The sequence below is a fragment of the Crinia signifera genome, chromosome 6, assembly GCF_055691185.1.
Source record: "Crinia signifera chromosome 6, ASM5569118v1, whole genome shotgun sequence".
Taxonomy (NCBI): domain Eukaryota; kingdom Metazoa; phylum Chordata; class Amphibia; order Anura; family Myobatrachidae; genus Crinia; species Crinia signifera.
Window position 1 is genome coordinate 223602255 of NC_139222.1, and position 19065 is coordinate 223621319.

Below are 19065 nucleotides of genomic sequence, written 5' to 3' on the forward strand. Positions count from 1 at the left end.
TTTAACCATATCCACATAATACCTGTTGACATCCTGGTGTTAACATTGTCCATGTCGGGTGTGGAAATTGGGGTCGACAGTAATGAAGTTGACAGTTGGATTGACACTGGAAAAGGATCGACACAAGGAAAATGTGGACATGGGAAAGGTTGACACATGAATATCAACGCAAAGTTTTCACTTTTTTGGTGTCATTTTTTTTTACACCTATGCAGGTGGAACCCTGCCCCCCCCCCCCCCCAGTGTACCATGCCCCTTTGCATAACCCACTATGCTTCGAGCCAAGCGCCTCACTCTTAAGGGCCCCTTACACTTGTGAGATTTTGTGAGATTTCATCCAATTTGAGTCAATTTATCTGACAAGATCTGATGTGCCGTCTGACAAAATCTTATGTGCCTGATGTGTAGGACACAATCCACAATCCTGTGCCATTGGGTATAACCAAGAGATTGAAAGAGATTGAACCTCCTGCACATAGGATAAATCAAGTCAATCAGGTTCAATTTGTTGAGACAATAAGTTGACAAGTGTAAGGGGGCCTTTACACTCACTTTACCGTTCCCAATCTTAGTCGATGTCAATAATAAAGTATTAAAAATTCCATAAAATGAAACAATCAAGAAAAACTCACGTCAACCGTTTACATATGTCAACCAATGTCATGTCAACTATTTGCTTGTGTTGACCTTTCGTCGAAGTCAACCTTGTCCGGTGTCTACCAATTGTTCAGATCCCACCTACTCAGTTCATTGCAAAACATATATTTACATACAGTAAAATCCACCTTGTTCTACCAATTTTGCATCTGCCCCATGACAAATAGTACACATGACATGAGAAAAAAATGGGCACTTTTAAAAATATTTTCTGACAGAAATGATGGTGTGCCAGTATCAGCAATACTCGGTATTTCACTGTTACAACATTTTTCACTGACAACATCAAGCTTACAAGATCTGCATACTTCCATTGTCTGAGCTGCCACGCCAGTCTGCACAGCTTCTAGAGAAGCGTCTGGATACTGACATCCGGAAACGCCATGTAAGGATTGGCAGAAGTTGGATAGGCTTAGTAGGCTCATAAAATACTGTATCTTTTTAACGTCGCTTTTTTTAATGATCGTTTTCATGCTTAAAATAGCAATATAACAAATCTAAATATGATGTAGTGAAATAACTGATTCACTTGCAGAGCAAATCTGCACATTTAGTCAATATTTCCACTATAAACTTATAGATCAACCAAAAACAATGAAAGTCACACTGCAGCAAATAAATGTTTGAAATAAATGTTAGCCAACGCTACAAACCCTCAAAACATGAGATACTTTAATTCAAAATAAAATAGAAAATAAAACAGCACCATAACTCACAAAATATTGCACACCATCTCATTGGGACTTTACACTGGCTATCTTGTAATACCCATATCTTTATCATTTGGTAGCAGAAATAAACAGGTTAATATTTATACAGTTGTCTATAGGTGACATTAGTGAAAAATAAGAAAGTTTATCGCAGTTCCATAAAAAAAAAAAAAAATGTCCTAAAATAAAAAAAAAAAAGAAAAGAAAGAAAACATGTATTTTCAATCTTTATACCTCACATTCCCTGGAACCTGATTTGGTAAATGTGCAGGAGCCAGTGGTGTTTATTGATTCACACGTCTCTCTGCTTGTTGCAGGTTTGTAGTCCACATAAAATTCCTGTGGCGTTAGGCTAATTTGTGTTAGGGATGATCTTTTAGCTTGGCTGTGATTTTTCATAAGCGTTGCCTGCTGCAGATGTCTTATACCTGCTGGGGACCTTCTCCATGACACATAGATTACTAAGGAGATCACTAACACTGACAGAAATAGAGCAATAGTTCCTGCTATTATTTTATGTAAAGAAACCGTATCTGCGTTCCCACCACCAGTATCATAGGCAGGGACTGTCACTCCAACAGTTAGAGACATTGAATTATTACTTTCATGTTTAGTTCTTGCAATTTTTTGCTTTACAGTTGTATTCCGCTCAGTGGTTTTCAGCTCCCTGCTTTCCGTCACATTTTTGCTGCAAATATTGTAGCTCTCGATGGCCTGGACAACATTCACCCCCTGCAGATCCTTAGGGCTCGCACAAATAATTGTGTTATCCCTCAAGCCTTTAAAATTTTTCAGCCAGTTGACCAAAGAGCAGATATTTCTGCTACATTCCCAAATATTCCCAGCAAGACCAACGTCTGTGAGGGATCCCCAGCTGTCCAAGATCTCCTGACCAATAAAGGTCAGCTTGTTGGAATCTAGGTTGAGCCGCTGTAGATTCGGCAAACACTGGAAGACACTAGGTCCGCTAAAGGCCTCAATCTCATTGCCTGATAAATCAAGCCTTTGCAATGAGGTCCAGGTCCAAGACATGGTTTGTCCAATAAGGCCAATCCTATTCCACTGTAAGTATAGGTTCTGTAGACTAACCAACCTTGGGAAAAGAGCTAGGTTGAGTTTGGAAAAATGATTGTGCTCTAAATGCAGTTCCTTCAGTCTGATCATACCTGTGAAAACATTCCTGGCCAAACTTCGTATTCTATTGTAACCTAGATCCAAAAGTTCTAAGTTTCTACAGTCCTGAAATATTCTGACGGGAATGTTTCTCATTAAATTAGATCTTAAATGCAAGCTCTGCAATTTCCTCAAGCCCTTGAATTGTCCAGGCCCTAATTTTTGGATGGTGTTGTATGAGAGATCCAGGTTCCTCAGGTTAGTGAGTGGCCTGAAGGTGTTGTTTAGCAGATGGGCAATCCTGTTAGAACTCAGAACCAGCTCCTTTAACCTGCGAATTCCATTAAATGCATTCTCATCAATACTGCTTATATGGTTGTGGTCTATGTACAACCAAGTGAGCTGATTAAGACCCTTGAATTGATTATATTTCAGCAAGTGGAGGCTGTTATACCGGAAAGATAACCCGACACATCCAGGAGATATCGATGAAGGGATTTCCTGCAGCTTCTGAGACTCGCAATAAAACATTTTTCCATCACACCTACATTCTGTAGGGCACCCACGTTCAGCAGAAGAGGGAATAGCCATGAGAACCAGCAAGACTACAAGCAGGAATACAGCTGATCCTCTTAATGACCGATAAGGGTTGACACCTACAAGCAAAAGCCTGGAAGTGATTTTCTGATTTACAATATAGAGAATACAGACACAGCTTATATTAATAACAGAAAAACTGTGTGACTCCAGTCATTTCATGTGTATCGATATCATTGTGCCCATTTTGTACCATCATCAACCTTAAATTCCCAGCTAAGGCACAGAATAAACCCATTTACATATATATATATATATATATATATATATATATATATATATATATATATATTAACATGAATTAATGAATTACTATATTTGCGATTACTAATTGTATGTGTTGTTTACATTTAAATATAATATTTATATGAATGTACATTGTGGCTGCATAAACACAGCACATATTACTTACAAATATGATATACAATGAACATATATAACTTATGTATAAAATGTACATAAATATAAATGTATAACACAATTATTTATATATTATATAAAGTGTACATCATTTATTGTAGAATATTTTGTGTGTATTGCATGTATGTGTATACCAATAATAAATATATAATATACAGTGTGTGTGTATATATATATATATATATATATATATATATATATATATATATATATATATATATAAGTATATGATTGCACATGCAAAACGTGCATCCAGTTGTGTGTGTGTGTATGTGAGAGAGATATAGCATCCTGCAAGTAACACGTACCCATTCTTCGTTCATTAGAGAGCTGATCCTCAGGTGTAGTTACTGCCTATGGGGCCACAGGCACTTAGCCTCTGCCAGCTGCATTGTGGTGACTCAGGGCTGCTCCCAGACATGCACCGACTTTGCTCCCTCGGAGAGATGATGAGCACTTTGCACCATCATTATCTGGCGGCTCCTGGATATCCCCCAATACTTGTGCTCAGCCCCAGCACTGGATATTTGGGAAAGGAGTCACTTTACCCTCTGTTCTGGATCATGATCTCCTGCTGAGAAGCTATGTTGCATTAGTACGCCACGGAAATGACTGCCGGCAGTATAATGTTATTTTCGCCCATGCAGTTATATATCCGATAAAACAACTATATTGCATCCAGAGAGCAGCCTTCCTCCCGCGGCAGCAGCACCAGCATTGTCCCCCAGCTCTGTGAACTGATGAGCCTCTAACAACGGAGATGGTGCTCTGCCTCTGCCTGCATTCATTCTCTCCGACAGTACTGCACCCCCTCATGGTCGTAGCCAGTACTACATTATGCATATCTGTATTCATGGTCTTCTTTCCTCATGTGCTGCATATTATTCCGTGCCATGAAATCATTTCAATATATGTAAAACAAATCAGGCACGCTAGTTCCCTGAATAAACAGCTTAAAGCGTGATTAAAATGCACAGTTAATTTTAATGTTTCTGCAATGTGTAAAAGTTTAGTTTCATTTTATGTTTAGAATTATTTTGATCTATATTTCATCATATTTAATTGTGTGCATGCATGTTGCTGTGGAGTAAATTGTATAACACACACGCAGTTATATATAGATAGATACATACATACATACATACTGAATACTGTATATACACAATTCCAAGTTTCAAAACTTGGTATTATATATATGTCCGCTCGGGACCTGAAAGCAGGGCCACCGACAGGGGGGTGCCCTGGGTACAGCTGTCCTGGTCCCCAGTATCTGGAGGGGCCCGGGCAGCTGCCCACCAACCCCCCCCCCCTCCAGCACCCAGCCTCCCTCACCCAGAGGCCAGGCACACACAATACACAGTGCAGCCTCCAGAGCGCCGAGCCTAGGACACAGAGGGGCTCGGCGCTCTGCAAGCTGCACTGTGCAGTGTGCGCTCCGGACCTGACGGGGAAACTGAAGGAGCCGGAGGATGTTGCCGCGACATGATGGTAAGTAATGGGGAGGGAGTAGGGGAGGTGGGGTGCTGGCAGGTGATGGCAGGCGCGCGCACGCGCAGGGGGGTGTGCGGCCGGAGGTATGGCGCTGTGCTGCTGGGGGCCCGGACTGTAGGTCAGTCCCAGGCCCCAATATTTCTAGTGGCGGCCCTTCCTGGAAGGCTTACCTGTTGGGGGAGTGCCAGATCATAAGGTGATTATATATATACCCTCTCTGGGTGAGCTCACTTTTATGCTGATAATTCTCCACTATACCTCTCTTTTCCTGATCTCTCTCCCTATATTCTCACTCATTTCCAATTGTCTCTCTGCTATCTATTCTTGGATGATCCAGCGCTTTCTTAGACTTAAAATGTCTAGGACTGAACTGATCATCTTCCCACCCTCCCGCATAAAATCCAACCATCTTTCATCCTAACTGTCTATTTATGCTCACTGCTGCCCCTTCTATGTCACTCCTGTCTGTCTTACCCTTCCCTTTAGAATGTAAGCTCTCACGAGCAGGGCCCTCTCTCCTCATATGCCTTTCCCTGATAATTGCTTCAGTGTCCTGTCCTCTGATGTAACTATCCTTCTTTACCATGTACTTGTCCTAAATTGTCTTGTACTGTAATTCGTTATTTGTTTTTTTGCTCATTTGTGTATAGTTAGGTGCTGCGGAACCCTTGTGGCGCAATATAAATAAACAATAATAATAAAATAATAATAATACTATAAATGTGTGTGTATGTGTGTGTGTGTGTGTGTTAAATGTGTGTGTTTGTGTGTGTGTATATATATATGTATGTTTGTGTGTGTGTGCTAGACCCTTTCAATGTCTAGCACCTGATATTGTCATATTTCCATATGTGATTTTATAATAAATTTTTAGAATAGAGATGACAATTATAAAATGTAATTCTATCTATCTATCTATCTATCTATCTATCTATCTATCTATCTATCTATCCCTCCCAACATATTTACTTTTGAAAACACTTGGGTCCCCACCACGAGACACCTCCGGCCCCAGGTGGGAGGTGGGACGTCCCAAGAAAAATGGGATGGTCCCACGTGAAGCAGGACATTTGGGAGCAGTGACGTGCGGTGAGGTTAGTGTCAGGTGAGGCAGGAGTTATTTGGGACAGTGACAGTGGGAAAGCGGGAAGAGTGACAGCGAGGAGAGTAACAGCGGGGGATTGGGAGAGTGACAGTGAGGGATGGGAGGAGTGACATTTGGGAGAGAGACCAGCAGGGGATGGGGGAGAGTGACAGTGGGGAGATTGATAGTGGGGAGAGTGACAGTGGGGGATGGGGGAGAGTGACAGCAGGGGATGGGGGAAGAGTGATAGTGGGGAGAGTGACAGTGGGGGATGGGGGAGAGTGATAATGGGGAGAGTGACAGTGGGGGATGGGGGTAGAGTGACAGTGGGGCATTGCAGGAAAGTGACACTGGGGAGAGTGACAGTGGGGGATGGGGGAGAGTGATAGCGGGGAGAGTGACAGTGGGGGATGGGGGTAGAGTGACAGTGGAGGATGGCAGGAAAGTGACACTGGGGAGAGTGACCGTGGGGGATGGGGGAGAGTGACAGTGGGGGATGGGGGAGAGTGACAGTGGGGAGTGTGACAGTGGGGGTGGGGGAGTGTGACAGTGGGGGATGGGGGAGAGAGGCAGTGTTAGAGGATGGGGGGAGAGTGACAGTGGGGGATGAAGAGAGTGGAAGTGGTGACAAAGGGCTGTAGCATTACTTACTTTTTAAGTATACTTGGGCTCCAGCAGCATTGGCGGCGGGAGGAGGGAGGTCAGCCATGCCCCTAGGTAGAAGGGATACATCTGGCCCAGGCTGTAGCGGCAGGAGGAGGGAGGGAAGCCAGGCCTCCCGGCAGGGTCCAGAGATACAGCCGCAGCAGCATGAGCAGAGAGCTGGCCGTGGCGGCTGGAGGAGGGAGGAGAGCCTGGCCTTCCAGCAGGAGCCGTGACTACCGTCGCAGTGTGAGGAGAGCCGCAGCTGCTGGAGGAGGGAGGTAAGCCAGGCCACCCTGACATGCCGGGTAAACTGTGCCCGCTCCTCCTGCTCTCTGTGACATTGCAGGCAATACAGCTCCTCCTGAAGCCTGTCCTGCTCAAGTTCCCCGGCCGCCCTCCGCTCTCAGCGCTACAGGTTAACGCTGGTGCAGCTGAGCACCCAGGCTCTGCTCCAGCCATTGCTTCTGCCCCAGCCACAAGTGACAGTGGATCAGTCTGTCAGTGTGTGACAGACTGATCCGCTGTCCTATCACATCTGTCTCAGTGACAGGGGGTGTGCTTTGATGTGGGCTGAAGGCACGTCCCTGTCACTGATGCAGATGTGAAGGTGCCGCTTCCCTGTTGGTTTTTAATGGGCTTTTCAGCCTCTTTTGTGCCCACAACGTATACCCGCCCATCGCTGCTGACCGTTTTCAACTGTCAGCTGGAGGCACAGCTCCCGCAGCCTCCCAGCCTTCCCACAGCATCTCCCACCATAAATTATATAAAAAAAATACAAATAAGATATTTATAACACAGTATCATACCTCCCAACTGTCACGATTTTAGAGGGACAGTCCCGATTTTCGGGTCCTGTCCCGCTGTCCCACCCGCGGCAGGCATTGTCCCGCTGCGGGGGGTGGCAGTTGGGAGACCCCCAATCTAGTAGAATAGACGCTGTGCGCATGCGCACAGCGTCTATTCTCGTATGAAAATGAGGTCGCGGCTAATTAGCATAAACCGTGCCCTCATTTGCATACGCCCGCCCCCTTTTCGGGCGAGTGTCCCTATTTCATACGGACAGAAGTTGGGAGGTATGCAGTATATGTATATAACATTTATGGCAGGGGAGGCTCTGCTTCCCCTGCCTCCCCTGATTGCCCGTCCCTGTTTGGGAGGTATGTTTACCTATCTATGTACACTAGTGTAACAGACCTGACATATGCTTGGTTAACTCAGTCTCCACCCCCATACACTTAGCTCCACCCCTCTCTGGAAACACGTTGCATTTTGTCCTTAAAGAGTACAACAAAGGTGCTAGACCATCTGGTATGAGACAAAAGTCCTACTGTGGCACCGATCACAGTCTAGTCACAATGTACATGCTAACTGTACATCAAAATCAAGATGAATTCCTATTTGTGTTGCATCAGTGGGTGACTTTGTGTTTGGTTAAAAAAAGGGGGACTCCCCTGGGCCAGATACACTAAGCTTCAAACCAGGTCCAGCTCAATGATCCCGGGGCTGGTTATGCTTAGAAGGGGGGCCCCCACGCCATTTTGTTTTAATTTTTTTAAAACAAAATCGCACATTTCCCCAAATTCGCACATTCATTTTCATGACTAAAAATTGCACCATTACAACCTTTTTTGCCTCATTAATACCCCTTTCAGACAGAAAAAAAAAACGGGAATTTCCCTGCTCTTGCCATGTCGACCCGGGTTTTTCTTCTGTCTGAAAGGGTCAACACGGGTCTAAAGTTCCGGGACTTCGACCCAGGTATTTACCTGGGTTTTTACCGTGTCAGACACGTGTTTGCGGCTGTGTGAAAGGGTCCGACCTGTGTTTTTCTCCCGACTACTGAAAAATCATGCTGATTGGCTGTGCAGCATGGCGCTGCGTGATTGGCTGATCTTTACAGCTTCCCTGATTGGCTGAGCGGGCGTGGCGTGCAGCGCAGCACTAAATGGCCATGGCACATTGCAAAGATGAGGAGATCCGTTTAATGCAATGTTTAATGTTTAATGCAATGCAGTGAGCAGACACCTCCTACTTTTCATGATCTCATCTCTGTGTGCCTTTAAAACTGTCCTTTTCTTATGACACACAGAGTTTTGCAGGAAAAATCCGGCTTCTGTGTGAAAGGGGTCGACATGGGAAATACCCGGGTTTTTGCTCCTGTGTGAAAGGGGGTCAGCCCCTTGCTGCCTAGTTCTACCCGGGTTTTTGTATCCGGGAAATACCTGGGTTTTTGGGGGTTTTCTGTCTGAAAGGGGTATTAATATGCAAATTCGCAGCAAAAATTAGATTTTAAAAAGTGCGATATGGTACAATTTCGGAAAATGCAACAAAATCGAATCCTTTTACATTTCACCCCATATGTTCAAAGGAGTGGAGTATCCCATTCTGGTGAAGCTGGCTCATTGCAGAGATCCCAAAGGACACCCATCCCGAGCTACCCTCTAACTTAAAAAGGTCAGAGAAATTCATGTTTTTCCAAATAGGGGAGCATAAGTCAAGTGTAGAGCAAGTAAGCAATAATAGGAGATCTTCCTCGAATGGTGGATTCCAGGAACTCAGATGCAGCATGCAGCTCAGGCTGTGAGCGAGTATGCACAGGCCAATGCCATTACACAGTGGTGGAACTCCCGGATGCAATGGAGTCAACTGCCGTGGGGTGCCATGCTTAAAGTGGACATGTTCCCTTTGCCAAGATGTTTATGTGACTATGTACCCCAGGCACCAACAGGGAGCACTGTTTGCAGGCTGCTACGGTCCCCACTTATTATATATGCATGGACAGGGACCCGCTCATTTAATATGCACTGCCGGTTCCCGCCTCTGCATATCTAATGAGCGGGGACCCAGGCAGTGCATATTAAATGAGTGGGTCCCCGCCCATGCATATATGATGGGTGGAGACCTGGGAAGTGCATATTGAATGAGTAGGCTGCAGGCACCAGTTAGAGAGGAGCTGGCAGCCATGTGAGAAATGTTGCATCCTGTTTCGCAGAGGCTGGAGATGCTGCAGCCTGTTTTGGTTTAAAATATATATTTATGTGTGTGTGTATGTATATATATATATATATATATATATCCATAGAGGGAATGTCCACAGAGCGCACTCACCAGACTTGAAAACAATAAAATTCCAATGCTTTAATTCATCTTGTTAAAAATTGCATCACAATGGTCGACGTTTCGGGTCCTTGCACGACCCTTTTTCAAGACCTCCAAACAGTCAGGTTCATTGCTGCTGTTTTGAGGCCTGGGCTTACTTGCACCCCAGCTGTAGACCTTGATGAATTGGTGAGTGCAGCTTTCTCTCGTGGATGGATATATATATATATATATATATATATATATATATATATATATATATATATATAGTATGAACAAAAGGCAGCATCACTCCAGGGGACTTGTTGAAAATTTTTTTTAGTAAGGCATATAGTCCAGTAAATACACAGGGTACACGATATATAGTCAACATTTCGATGCTGAACGCATCTTTATCAAGACAACATGTAGCCTGTAATGTAATGTTTGTTTCATTACATCAGGCTACATGTTGTCTTGATAACGTTGCGCTGAGCATCGAAACGTTGACTATATATCATGTACCCTGTTTATCTGGACCCATTGGGTGCTGCTCCAGATAACTTCCTTCAGTGGCTCAATTCATCTGCCATGCTTACTAGAGAGGACATTCACATCGATTGGATGCAGCTCCAGGCTTTCTCCTCCAGCGGTAACATCTTGTGGTAAAGTGCACTTACCTGTATGAACCCATCTCAATCCATGCTTCACTGCTGAGAGTCCTATTATTTCTGTGGAACCTGGATATATACAATTTAAACTATATATTTATTATCATAATTGTTTTCATTTTATTTTTCTTACAGTACTGTATATTGTGTGTCTGTATGCAAATATTTTTTTATGTCAGTAAAAGAATTGTGTTTTTAACATGCACTTGATCTTATCATTAATTTAAAGCGCTGCTACCAGTTTTCTTTTGTTTGACACATTGGGGGAAATTTACTAAGATATGTATTCTACTTCACAGGTGATGTTGCCATGGGCATCAATCAGATCCTGTCTACTATGTTTTAGAGGGCGCTAAATAAATAAATAAGAAGTAGATTCCTATTGGTTGCCCATAGCAATATCACATGTGAAGTACAATACACATCTTAGTAAATTTCTCCCTTTGTTCTGAGGGCTGACTACCCTCATTTATAGCAGCTGCCTTCAGGAATATCAGCTCCTTTCAAAGCGCCTGAGCCCCACTTCGATGCAATTGTACTTTTTATGTGGCTCACAGTGATAACTGTTACATCACTAATAAATAACAGAGGCAATGATGGCATGCTAAAGATGTTCTTATAAACAATATAGATATTACACCTAGATTATGCTGGATTGTGGGAGTTAATGGAGGAAATAATGACAGATACAATTGTAAGCAGGAAACAATTCTTGTTTAACTGTGAATTCCCATCATTTTATGTTGGTGAATTACTTTGAAAGGAATCACACATGCATCCACCCCAGCAAATGCTTCCCTCCAGACCGCTATGACAGGACTCCACTGGGTCCCCACCGGCACCTTTCCTCATAACAAGTATAGAAGCATTCATAGCAGTATTGTAATTGCTAGAAACAAGCAGGAAGCCTGGCTGCCTACTGTACGCATCTGAGCCACAAGCAACACGAGATTTATGTTCAATATGAGATCACATTTATTCTTTGTGTCTGATTATCCTGTAAAACCAGGTTTGTATCAGAATTCTGGTAGTTTGTGATTAGTAGATTATGGGGGGAGGGTGTGAATACAGGAGGATGTATGTGTCTGTTAGACATTTTCTGAGATATAAATAACTAGAGGTCTTTTAATGAAAAGCTGAGCTTAATTGATATAATTAACACAACATGATACAGTGCCTTCATGCATTCACATTGCTGTATATAGTCTAGGCCAGTGGTTCCCAAATTGGGGTACTTGTACCCCTGGGGGTATGATGCAGACCATTTGGGTGTACTTGAAATTATTATTGGTAATCGCAGAAGAAGAATTCGTCTCCCATTGCCAAAGTCTCCCATTGCTGTGGAGGGTTGGGATCATTTGGTCTACAGCATGTTGGTCGACAATCATTAGCTTGACACCACTAGGTCGACATGGGGAAAGATCAGCATGGGACAAGATCGACATGGGTCTAGGTCGACATGGGTCTAGGTCAACAGGTCATTAGGTCAACACAAGCATTAGGTCAACAGTGTCTAGGTCAACAGTCAAAAGGTCGACATGGGGGTTTTCACAGTTTTTTGACCGAATGTCAACACAGTCGACATGGACACAGTTTCAAGTGCACGGCATCCCTTCGCATTGCTCGCTTCACTCGCAATGCTTCGGGCACGGTGCTTCACTGCACTCGGCACACTATTTTATTCTCCTGTGGGTTGGTACCGCCTGTCGGCACATGTCGACTCAAGAAACAGTGAAAACCCCCATGTCGACCTCTTGACTGTTGACCTAATGCTTGTGTCGATCTAATGACCTGTCGACCTAAAGCCATGTTGACCTAGACCCATGTTGACCTTGACCCATGTCGACCTAGACCCATGTCGACCTAGACCCATGTCGACCTAGACCCATGTCAACCTAATGCTTGTCGACCATCATGCTGTAGACCACAGGTCTTCAACCTGTGGCCCTCCAGATGTTGTGGAACTACATGTCCCAGTATGCCCTGACAGTTTTGGCATGCTCTTATCGGAAACAATGTGGCAATGCATGTTGGGACATGTAGTTTCACAACATCTGGAGGGCCACAGGTTGAAGACCCATGCTGTAGACCAAATGACCATATCCCACTGTGGAGATGAACCAATTTGCTTCACTTATCGTTCCGTCTGCAGCATTGTCAGCATCTCCTCATGCTTTTTCCTGACCAGCAATCTGCTGGGAGCTACCTGTGCTGCCTTCAGACAATCATCGGGTCTGCCTCCTGCACCCCTGGAATGGTGGACAAGTCTCCTGCAATGGTGCCATCCTCCTACCCACCCATGGGACCCGATGAAGTGAATCACATGACCATGGCCCCACCACCCACTGTGTAATGCTTGAAATACTGGCATTGCACAGTGAGGGGGCATGGCCACAATGATGCAAATGAAATGGCCACACCCCCAATCTAATGCTAACATTGATAGCCCCGCCTCCTGTTCTGCCCCTTTTGTGAGACAGTCACTGGCCCCCACCCCCTACTTTCTGAGTCGGCTACCCTCCCTAAAAGTCTGCAACCCTGCATTAGCGATCATCCGAAAAAGGGGAAACTCTTTGCACTGGAGACTAAAGAACTTGGCACTGGGGTCATAAAGAAAATGGTTTCAGTTTTCATTTGGAATTGGTTTTGAGTAAAACCCTGTGCGGGATATACAGTAGTTATTCACTCACTTATCCACTGCAGCTTGAAGTACAACTCTTGCTGATTTACATGCAAGTACAATAGAAAACAGAAAAAGGAAGCTGCGCGAACAAGTGAATGATTATTAGATCAATATATCATTAATTATAGTGTGAACAGACATTTAATTAAAACGAAATTTTCACATTTTATTAATCTGGTACCACAATAAATATAATAACCAGTCAGAAATACATACACAATTGATATTAAAAAGATACAGTATGCTGTAGCAATTCATTAGATCCATAACATATATTCAACTCTCAGTAAAGATGCTGAAAAATCACAGAATTAGTTAATGGCAAGGGCACAGTGGATTGCATTTGTAAGGTATGCAGATACAGGGCCAGATTCTCTAAGCTTCAAAAGTGATAAAATGGAGAGTGATAAACAGCCAGCCAATCAGCTCCTGCCTGACATTTTTCAAACACAGCCTGTGACATGGCAGGTAGGAGCTGATTGGCTGGCTGTTTATCACTCTCCATTTTATCACTTTTGAAGCCTAGAGCATCTGGCCCACAGTCTTGAGCAAGGTATATTTGGATAACATGTCCTGCAAGGGACTGCTTGTTGTAAGTGCTGTGAGAAAAGCGGTGTGTTTTATTTTTATTATTCTAATCATTTTTATAGTCAAAACTCTGGAGTAAAAAGTCTATGGCAGGTGAGGCAGTGCCTCACCTTGCTACCTTTTCTGCACATCTCTTATCAAAACTCAGGGAATCTTCAGAAGTGTAAAGTGCTGCACATGTGTATAATCTCAGCATGTGCCCCAGGGCTCATATATTGTGTGCAAATCTGGCTCTGGGTACTTGCCAGGGACTCCTCAGCCATTTACCTCACCGCACGTCCCTGACCGAGGTGATAACAGGGCAACCCTCAGGGCCACTTCTAGAGGCGTACATCCCATGTGACTGCCTGGCTTGTATGCCTCTAGAAACGGCCCTGAGGGTTACCATGTATTTAAAGTGACGTCAACGGCAGGGGGCTGCCGAGAGGGATCCGTGACGGATCCCTCACAGTAGCGCTGCTGTAAGAAGCCCATAGGCTTCAACAGGTAATCGCCAGCTTTTGCTGGCGATTCCCTCCGCAGCGCTGCCATAGGGGCCATAGAGCATACAGAAATGTGGTAAAAACCCAGATAACTGGGTTTTTACCACATTTCTGCTTTAGAGAATCTCCCCCTTTGACATTGCCGGTATCTTCATTTGACGGGATTATAAAGGAATCAGTACACCACAAATCTGATGCTGCCTATAAAGAATATTTTGTTCCTGGCATTTGCATCATCAGTACACTCTGAAGAATTGACTTTCACCAAGTGATGGAATACTAGTAGGGCACAGGTAAAGGACTAAGGCTCTGATTTGCGAATTTTCACAAAACTACAGCTGCTATCAGCAGCATACAGTGGGCCGCCCAGCACAGAGCAAGGCCAACCTGCATGAAATTTTACCATTGCATCGCTACTATGCAGGCACCCAAAATGGTCCAGACATGCCTGTGTTGTCCATACTGCACCCCTGCAATGCCAAGTCACCTCTCCCACATTACCGAGTCACCTCTTGATCACACACATGTATATATATATATATATATATATATATATATATATATATATATATATATATAAATGGCGGTGTCCGGCACATCCACTTGAACAAATACTTGCTGGTGCCTTCTTAGAGGTAAGTAGATACAGCAGGAAGGTAAACGGCACTCCAAATATAATCCAAATAGTTTTTATTATAACGTTTCGATGCCTAGAGTGGCATCGTCATCAGACATACAAAGCTTAAAACAAAGTGCATACCTTATAACACCAGCGTACACAGGAAGTCCCGGGGGTAGGATAAGTCCCGCTCCGATAGCCGGGTATCGTGTCCCGTAACCCGACTTCGGGAGGCAGTAAATAGCGTCAGCAGAACCGAACATCACTTCCGGCGCCGATCACCGGTCACATGACAAGACCGCAAGGGCAGATGATCTCATACACTGTGTATTTGCTATTACATGTACAGTAAGAGCATGTTTAATAAAAATTATTTTACCGGAGTGAAGGTGGTAGAATCTATCCCCGGCAATCAAAAATGTACATGTTACACAGGTACAGCGAGAGCAACCTGGTTTTAAAGCTCTTGTTAAAGGGGCATCTACATGGACAACCCAATTTTAGCTCTGGGACCGTCTGAACAATGGGCCAATGTTCCTTGGTTAATATCTCTACTGCAAACATTAAACATATTAACCCAGGAAAACAATTGAGAGTCATTAGTTTTTTCTTTGAAGGTAATAGAACTTCAGCTCTATCCATTCTCAACACCCTCTCTTTGGTGTCTAAGAGATCTTGCAGGGCATAGCCTCTTTCAGCAAACTTATGCAGCTTTCCCACTGCCTACACGGGTAATGACCCGTTTTTTTTAAACGGGTCTTTAAACGGGTAAGAGCCATAAAGACCCTTTCCCACTGCAGCTTTTAAACGTAAATTACCGTTAAAAAGCTGTTTTTGTCACATTCACACTTACCCGTTTAAAAACCCATTTAAGCAGTGTAAAGATGGGGGGGGATTTAAAAAAAAAATGGCGTGGGGTCCCCCCCACTGCCGTAACCAGCACCAGGCTGAAAGAGCCGGGGCTGGTAATAAAAAATCAGGAAACCTGGCAAATAGGGGTTCCCTGATTTTTTAAAACCAGCCCCAGGCTCCAGGTCCGGGGCTGGTTCCCAAAATACGGGGGACAAAATGAATAGGGGTCCCCCGTATTTTAAGAACCAGCCCCAGGCCAAACCAGCCAGCAGGCTAATGCCACAGCTGGGGGGAAACTTTTTATACAAGTCCCCCCGGCCAAAGCATTCAGCCTGGCCAGGGGCCCTGGGGGAGTGGGGACCCCCCCAATGAAGGGGTCCCCCCTCCAGGACTTACCTGACCAGGCTGAAGCCTGGTGCTGTCCCCGATGCCCCTGGGCGGTGGGCATCGGGCTGATGGAATGGTGTAAAAAAAATAGAATACAAACTATTGTCTTTTACTGTGGAACTATGAGTCCCAGCAAGCCTCCCCCGCAAGCTGGGACTTGCAGAACCACAAGTCCCAGCCAGCGGGGCATTAAAGGTCCCGCTGGAACTTGTAGTTCCACAGTAAAAGAAATAGTACAATAAACACACTGACTCACGTGAAAAATAAAAGTTTAATACATCCACAGCCCACACATACTGATACTTACCTATCTTGAGCCCGTAGGTAGCCCTGGTCCTGATGTCCTGGTCTGTGTCGGCGTCTGTATCCATGTCGGCATCCCTGTCAGCGATGGCGTCGGCGTCCGGAGTCCGACGAAATCCATGGTGGAAGCTGTGGAAGGAAACTATACTCACCTCTCCCAGCGCGACGTAGTCCAGGGAAGGGGTCTTTGCAAAATAACAAACCGACACGCGAACCAAGCAAACAGCTGAGAGCCGCACGGTGATTGGCCGCTAGGCCGTAAGGTGGCCAATAGTGGCATTCGGGAGGCGGAGCCGCACGATGTACACAAACACCGTGCGGCTCTCAGCTGTTCGCTTGGTTCGCGTGTTGGTTTGTTATTTTGCAAAGACCCCTTCCCTCTCCAAGTCCCAGCTTGCGGGGGAGGCTTGCTAAGACTCATAGTTCCACAGTAAAAAACAATAGTTTTTATTCTATTTTTTTTTTTGAAAATATGTTTATTAGGTTTTCCAATTTTTCCACAGCTTACATTTCACAAATATTGCTTGCAGTATGTTTCACATCAAATATATGAAAAAACAATTGAAAAGGCATTTTAAATAACATTTTAACTGGGGGGGGGGGGGGGGGGGGAACAAGGGTCGGGATTCGATGTTCCCATATCACGTTTCAGCAAATGCATTACATGCTGTGTCCAATGCCTGTTTGAGTTAATAAATTTTCGATACAAACATTGGGTAACATAGTATCATTACACTTTTACTGTTAGCAGCGTATACGTCTGGTTATGACAGTGTGTAATCAGTTATCATTGGAGATTCTACTTCATCGTGGGATGAGAAAGTTTTGTGTCACCAGTGTATATCTTTTTAGTGGTGGTGAGATCAACACATGTTTGGAATTATGAGCTGTCTCATAGGGTGTTGTATGGGATGAATACATAGCATGAGGGGGGTGTGGGGGGGAGGGAGGAGAATTTTAGGACATATCAACTAATCAACTAGTCAACTAATAACTGGGGTGTGGGGAAAAGGGGGTGGGGGGGGGGGTGGGATGCCTGTTGTTGAATCTCTCCATCTCCTTGAGTCCCATCTCTCTTGAAGGAGGAGGGTATGGGGGAGATAGTATGGTCTTATAGTTGATATTGCATGTCTCTCCATATATATGCATCATACTTATATCACATCATATCACATCACATCAGCAGTTATGATATTTACATGGGTTCAACATCTATATTGCTAGATCACAGGTCAAGTTCTTTGAGTATGCGACTTTGAAAAGTCGCTGGTTTCGTGTTTATGAACGGTTCCCATTTTCTCCTAAAACTTGTGGACAAAGATCGTGTCACCTGTAGGGAATTGTATCTCTCGTATGACATGTATTTCAATAACAAGTCGTCAAGTTCTACCATAGTGGGTACATGTTTATTAATCCATGAAGTTAATATCACCTTCTTTGCTGCTGTAAATAGCGTGGTAAGGAAGGGAATCAATTGTTCCTGTGTTGTATTTAGTTGCCATATATTAAAGTCAAGAAACAGCACTGCTGTTGGGTGTAATGAGACTTTGAGGTGAAATGAGGTGTTTACATAATTTATTATCTTGTACTAATATTTTTTTTATATGTCCACAGGACCAAAAATTATGGAAGAAGGACGCAGAGTAATAACCACATTTGACACATCTGCCCGTTTCGTCCGGGTCGAAGAAACTGCGCTGCTTTTGTGACATGTACGCTCTATGTATAAATTTAAAATGTACTTCTTGTAATATGGATGATTGAAGTATTCGCATTGATGATTCATATCTATCAAATATGTCAGTGTTTTCTAATAAAGGGATATCCTTCAACCAGGACTGTGTGGTTTTGTCATTTAATTCTGGGGCACTTAGCAGCTGTAATTCCTCATATATCATTCTGGGTTTGAAAGTACCTTTCTGCAATTTATCAGTCCATACATGTAGCAGTGTATGTGGGTGGGAAAGTATTTGTAGTGGGGGTATCGATTGTACATAATGGTGTAATTGCATAATTGAAAATAAACTGCTGTGTGGAAGATCGAATTTTTCTCTTAGGACAGTAAAGGTTATCAGTTTTCCACCGGGGTCGAACACCTGTGATATTAGTTTCAGTCCTTTTTTCAGTATTCTGTTAAATGTTGAGTTGTTTACTGCTGGGGGGAACATGGGGTTGCCCCCAATTGGGATCCATTCTGTCTGAGAATGAGACATCCCTAGTTTGTTACATGTTCTCTTCCATGAGTGATATATATCTCCAAAGAGGGGATTGTTTAGTATGTGTTTGGGTATTTTCCCTTTTTCGGAGTGCAGGAGAGCACTAGGGCTGTAAGGGTAGAACATGGCATTATCTAGAATATTTATCGAGAATGTATTATCCTCTACTAGCCATCCTATTGCATATCTTGTCAACAGGGCACATGAGTAATTCATTAAGTCAGGCAGTCCCAGGCCTCCACCTCTCTTAGAAAGCTGGAGTTTGGGCAAGGAAACTCGAGCCTTCTTATGGTTCCATATAAACCTTGAACATGCCTGATTCAATTTTTTTATTTCCTGGGTGTTAATTTTAATGGGGAGCATGTCAGGAGCCAGGTTTTATGGTATAATCTGTTTTGTTTCTGTTTGGCTTTTGACTCACTGGTGACCTCCAGTGGTAGGTCTGTTGCCATTACAGCCCTGTGTTCTT

At 43.9% G+C, this 19065-nt stretch overlaps 1 protein-coding gene across 1 annotated transcript; it reads right to left on the reverse strand.

The window, feature by feature from the left end:
* Nucleotides 1–1307: 1307 nt before the first annotated feature.
* Nucleotides 1308–4275, reverse strand: LRRTM3 (leucine rich repeat transmembrane neuronal 3). Its single transcript, XM_083148994.1, has 2 exons — nucleotides 3806–4275; nucleotides 1308–3136 (listed from the first exon to the last, which is right to left on the reverse strand). The coding sequence occupies exons 1-2, from the start codon at nucleotides 3807–3809 to the stop codon at nucleotides 1596–1598; spliced, it is 1545 nt and encodes a 514-aa protein (XP_083005120.1). The 5' UTR covers nucleotides 3810–4275; the 3' UTR covers nucleotides 1308–1595.
* Between the last annotated feature and the right edge of the window lie 14790 nt (nucleotides 4276–19065).